The following is a 1,106-nucleotide window of genomic DNA, read 5'->3' as shown; positions in this document are numbered from 1 at the left end:
GCATTGTGACTGCTGCTGACACTGGGGTGGGAGACGATGCCTACAACCAGCCCGCCTCCTCCGGCTGTCCCCACGCCCGGAGGCCCAGGGTAGGGCGTGGGGACAGCCGAGGGCAGCGCCGGAGCGAGCTGCAATGCTGTGCCGTGTGTGCGTGCGTGCGGGGCCCGGCGGGCGAGGGCCCTTTAACTCAAGCCGTGGGCAGGGAGAGCCTAGCAGCAACCCGGCTGCAGCCGGCTGGGTTTCCTCTCCTGCCCCGCCCTGGCCCGGATCCCTCCACGCGAAGTAGTGCCGCCCCCCCCACCCCTTCCCCGGCCCGGCCCGGCCCGGCCCGGCAGGGCCCTGACCACCCTTGTCTTGCAGACCTACGCGCGGTTCACGGAGGCGCCGCTCAAGCTGCACAAGCTCAGCAACCCCTGGAGGAGCCCCGCAGGTGAGCGCCGCTCCCCCTGGCAGGAGCCCGAGACTCCCCCGCGGACACTGCCCCCTTGGCACGGCCGCGCTGGTGCCCGCGAGCCTGCCCTGCCTGGCTCCCAGCTCCGTGCCCCTGTCCCCGAGCACCCCATCAGCGCCAAGCACCGCTCCCTGCGCACGGCTCGCACCACTGCCCCTTGGCCCGCTCAAGCTGCCTGTGGGCTGGCACCGGGCTCAGAAGGGGCTTGGGCCGTGTCCCCAGGAGGGGACCCTCACCTGCTTTCCGCTCGCAGGACGGTTGCCGGCGCTGAAGACAAGGGAGGAAGGGGTTTTGTCCAAGACGCATGAGATCATCACACACCTCAGGAAACAGGTGGGCTGGGTCAGGCTCCTCCAGCCCTGCTGCAGCCAGCTGCCCTGTGGGGCTTGCTGCTAGCATGCAGAGGGCTGAGAGAGGAGCCCTGGGCCAGGAAGACGCTGTTGTGAACGTCCCAGGCAGGCCTGGGGGCTGCTCACCCTTGCCCCCCTGGCTGCTGGGTGGTCCTGCGGGCAGGAGAGCTACCCGGTCCCCGGAGGTGGGGGAACCAAAGGGGATCTGGGGGCCGAGTGCCCTGGCCCATGCCGCCAGTCCAGGGCTGCACTCCCTTTGCTGTTTCTGGGTGCGGGGTCTGATGTGAACATGATTTGGCTGTGGT

The 1,106-nt window shown here is 69.9% G+C and overlaps 1 protein-coding gene across 1 annotated transcript in view; it reads left to right on the top strand.

The window, feature by feature from the left end:
• Nucleotides 1-36: 36 nt before the first annotated feature.
• Nucleotides 37-1,106, top strand: part of MTX1 (metaxin 1) — a 3,853-nt gene continuing 2,783 nt past the window's right edge. The window contains exons 1-3 of the mRNA XM_025212635.1: nucleotides 37-89; nucleotides 231-430; nucleotides 705-784. Of these exons, the coding sequence (XP_025068420.1) occupies nucleotides 37-89; nucleotides 231-430; nucleotides 705-784 (333 nt within the window). The remainder of the gene's footprint in view (nucleotides 90-230; nucleotides 431-704; nucleotides 785-1,106) is intronic.

Source organism: Alligator sinensis, unplaced genomic scaffold (genome assembly GCF_000455745.1).
Source record: "Alligator sinensis unplaced genomic scaffold, ASM45574v1 scaffold1165_1, whole genome shotgun sequence".
NCBI lineage: Eukaryota > Metazoa > Chordata > Crocodylia > Alligatoridae > Alligator > Alligator sinensis.
Note: the sequence above shows the minus strand (reverse complement) of the source record. Positions and strands in the feature narration are given on the sequence as shown.